This window comes from Gregarina niphandrodes (assembly GCF_000223845.1).
Source record: "Gregarina niphandrodes unplaced genomic scaffold scaffold00011, whole genome shotgun sequence".
Lineage (NCBI taxonomy): Eukaryota > Apicomplexa > Conoidasida > Eugregarinorida > Gregarinidae > Gregarina > Gregarina niphandrodes.
The window spans coordinates 75,512-79,817 of record NW_011645781.1 but is presented as its reverse complement, the minus strand read 5'-3'; the positions used below and the strand labels follow the sequence as shown (position 1 = coordinate 79,817).

General features: G+C 55.6%; 1 protein-coding gene across 1 annotated transcript; it reads left to right on the top strand.

Annotated features, from left to right (window-relative positions):
* Positions 1 to 678: 678 nt before the first annotated feature.
* On the top strand, positions 679 to 4,166 carry GNI_066750 (inner membrane complex protein; the record flags this gene model as incomplete). Its single annotated transcript, XM_011131866.1, has 2 exons — positions 679 to 759; positions 906 to 4,166. The coding sequence occupies 2 exons, from the start codon at positions 679 to 681 to the stop codon at positions 4,164 to 4,166; spliced, it is 3,342 nt and encodes a 1,113-aa protein (XP_011130168.1).
* Positions 4,167 to 4,306: the final 140 nt, after the last annotated feature.

Here is a 4,306-nt window from a genome sequence, read left to right as displayed (position 1 = left end):
TACACACACACCTTTGAATTACACACACCTTTGAATTACACACACCTTTGAATTACACCCTACATAAATCTTCCGCAGTTCCATCAACGTCTGTCAGTCATGTATTTGGATCCGCGGTTGAAGGGAAGGCATTTGCATTCCCCAAATATTTGGGACTCAAAACGGACCATGACTTGAGCAAATTCATGGCCGCTGGAAACACGCAAAATTCGCTGGTATTTAGAGTGGATTTGAAGTCGATTGTGAGCGGCAACAAACGACGGGTGTGACCCACCTGCGTGACCTAACCTGCACGGGTATGACCTACCGGGTATGACCTACGGGTGTGACCCACCTGCACGGGTATGACCTACCGGGTATGACCTGCCGGGTATGACCTACGGGTATTACCCACCTGCACGGGTATGACCTACCTTCAAGAACTCACGCGAGAAAAGAACACTACCACCAGGCTCACTGATTCAAGTTGGTCCACACCACCAAGTTGGTCCACACGACCAAGTTGGCCCACACACAATCAGTTGATCGCTGCAGGAATCTTGCCCCAACCGCCACGACTGGGCATCTGGTGCAGGTGGTGGGTACAGGTTGTTGGTACAGGTTGTTGGTACAGGGGGTTGGGGTAGTATTCAGCGCGAAGAAGGCCATTTAAAATTTTGATTCTATTTTTTCCTTGACATGCCGCCCAGTAACCGGTCCCCATCTAGGGGCAAAGTGACGATCACATTGTCCAATCCTAATGAGGAGAAGCAGGAGAAGGTAAAACTCACTCGGAACACATCGATCAGAGGCAGGATAAAGGGCAGCAGTTCGGGCAAGGAGAATGGCAAAACAAAACTTGATGGAACTCGTGGAGCTGACCGGTTGCCTAAGGTTAACCGAATCGTATACATTTGTGGTTTTAGGCGAAGGTCACGGTCACGTTGGACCAGCCGGAGAGGATGGTGGAAAGAGTTGTAAATCAGTTGGCTCGGAAGTTCCCGCCCGAGTCGGTGATGACGATTGATGCACGTGGGCGGACGGATTCGACGAGCAGCGTGGGATCAACGACGTGCGACCTGTCGTCGACGGCGAAGCAGCCTCGGTTGTTGCGGGAGGAGGTGGACGACCTGACTGCCCGGACTTACCAAAGTTATGTGATAAGCGATGGCTTAGACATCGCAATTCCAGTGGCCCCATTCGACCGGGAGGTGAAGCTGGCAGACGGTAGTGTTTTGCCAGTGGATCCGGCGGACGTGGTTACGTGTAGCTACGGGCCCTCGGGGTTCGTAAGCGAGTGTCGGCGTGGCTTCTGCCAGAGTGCGGCGGGTACAGGCGCTAGTACAGGGGGAGTGGAGGGTGAGCCGGAAGTGCCGATTCCGCAGAAACCGGGGCTAGGCAAGTTTGCTCAGTCGGTGGTGGTATCGTCGGAGCTACGGCAGGCGGTCCCCATTTGCCCTGGTCAGACAATCGTGCACCTGAAGGACGGTGACTTGTACAGAATTTGCGCCGAAGACGTGCACACTATCTTCTATTCAGACAAAGGGCTGGCGCACTTTTCCTGTGCGCTAAGCACAGGCCGTGTGACCCCAGGTCTGCCCGACAAGCCGGCAGTGCCTGCGGCCATCGTACCCATGCGTGTGCTAGCGGATGAGGCGCTACCCATGGCCACATCTTCGGCGGCCAAGGCCGTACAAGCAGCGGAAAAACGTGTGCATGTCGCACTGTTCGACGAAACTGGAGTCGCAATCTGCTTCCGAAAACCTGCCGGCGGACTCGTTCCAGGCGCCATACCACATGCAGGCGCCGCTACCGCACTCCGATACGTCTACATACCCGCTGCAAGGCAGCGCCGGAAACCATGTCAAGTCGTCAAGATGGCTGCGCACTGCGGCGCCGCCCTCTTGGCAGACCACTCTGTTCTCGACCCTTCGCTGCCGCAAGACATCGACGTCGTTTTACTCAACATACACGGCGAAGAAATCGGCGCCTACGTCGCAGATCGGCGCCCCAGTCTGGTAACAAATGTGCGCGACTTTGTGCCGCCCCACATCACACTCGAAACGACCGAAGACACACCACGCCAACATGTACTCAGTGCGCGCCGCACTGAGGCCCAGGCCCAGTCGGAGGACCGGGAAGACGAAGAGGAGGACCCGGAAGAAGAGGAGGAAGAACACACCCGGCCGGGAACCGCCCGTCAGGGAACAGTTCGACAAGGAACATCCCGACCGGGAACGGCCCTACCGGGCGTTAGGCCGCCCGGGGAGGTGCGGCCTTCGCGCAAGCGCAATAAAGGTGGGGAGTACGTAGCCGGCGCGGCTGAAAGTCTGCTCGGAGCGATTGCGCCTCAGGCCTCAGTCAAGGGGCTGCAACTGTTCCGTGAAGGCGGCCATCGTGAAGGCGGTCATCGCGAAGGCGGTCATCGCGAAGGCGGGCATCGCGAAGGAGGGCATCGCGAAGGAGGATTCCGTGAGGGGGGGAAGGGCGGTGCGTACACGAGTGGACACCGGCGAGGTGCGGCTCGTTGTTATCGTCGAGAGGAGAGTGCCAGGAGCAGCGAAGAGAGCAGTGAGGAGAGCAGCCGGGATGATGAAGAGATTTCGAGACGTCAGGCCTACTTCAAACCTGCGAACATAGACTATGCCATCCCTTTGGCGCCTGGGCAGAGCCACGTGAAGTTGGTCAGCGGTGATCGTATCCGCGTCGAGGTGAACCGCACCTTCGTTGTAACCCATGACCTGAAGGGGTTCCCGCTTTATACCATCTTTCCGGATGGACGCAGGCAGTCCTGGGCGCTGGACCAACCAGGTGTAGGTATCAAGGTGCAGGACTTTCTAGTCGACTCGGAGCTTTTGTACGCCGTCCCCATTTCACCCACCCAAACCGAGGTAATGCTCAATGACGGAGGAATGTTGGATATTCAGGATGAAAATGTGATCACAGTTTATTATGACGGCTCTGGTCGGCCGGCCTTTTCGTACATCGGGAAGAAACGCAAAATTCGCCCGGGGCTGGCCGCGCATCCCGGTATTGCCTCGTCCGCCCAATACGTGTGGCTTATCGACTGCCAAGACGGCACGGATGAACAATACGTTGTGCCGGTTAAGGGCTTTCAGAAAAACGTCCAGGACCCTCACAATCCGAAAAAGACCCTCAAAGTAAACCGCTCGCAGCTTACCGTACTGTTCTTTAACGAACAGAAACAACCACTGTACTCGCAGTTGGTTGATGGCGCCCTTGTGAGCAACGGGCTGACGCCCGTAGACATGAGTACTTCAGATGATGTAGGGAGCTACCGGCGCGTCTACAGAGAAAGCTGCAGCGAGGACCAGCACAGCGTGATGAGTATCAAGGGCAGAGGCGTGAAGGAAGGCTCACGGGACGGCGTGGGTGGTCGCGACGGCAGAGGCCGTCTGGTCAGTGGACGTGGATCATCAACCATGGATAGCTTGCGGACGCAGAGAAAAGAGGTCATTGAAAGGCAGGTGCCCGTGCAGAAGATCGAGTACAGAGACAAGATCGTGGAGGTCCCAGAGGTGCACGTGGTAGAGAAGCACGTGGAGGTGGAGAAAGTGGAGTACACCACCAAATACGTGAAGAAAAAGCAAATCGTCGAACGGCCGGTGGAACATGTCAAGTACGTGCCGAAAATCGAAACCAAGATCGTCGAGAGAATAATGGAAGTTCCGCATATCGTGGAAGTTGAAAGGAAAGAAATAATCGAACAAAAGGTCAACGTCGACAATTTCATCGACCTCAAGAAAGAGGTCGTTGTTGCAAGCACCATTGTACCGGTAATTAGGGACATAGGAACAGAAGCTGAGGAAGAAATAGAATGCTTGCGACTAGAGCCTGAACTTGTTGCGGTCGACGTTTATGTCCCGCGGCTTGTCCACGGCAAATTACGAGGCCTCGGCTGTTCCAAAGAAGTCAGGAAGGAAGTCGATGTTTCTCTCGGACACTACAATTCCCTTGTCATCAAACTCAACCCACAACTGGGAGAGAACTACGACCGGCTTCCCATGGTCAAGACGACACAAGGTGCCTTCCCAATGCTTAATAGAGACGCCAAGGTCACCGTACACCAACCCACCGATCAAGAGATTCTCAAGTTCCTTCAAGCAACAGGCTTCATACAGGAGCACACTAATGACGACAGTCAAATAATACCCCCTCAATGCTAGGCATCACAACCAATTTTTAGTTCCTAAACAACACTGCAATTCATAGACCATTGCTCGGGGGCGAGGTGGGGGCGAGGCGGGGGCGGGGGCGAGGCGGGGGCGAGGCGGCACACGCGTGTGTGTACCGAGGGCGGGGGGGG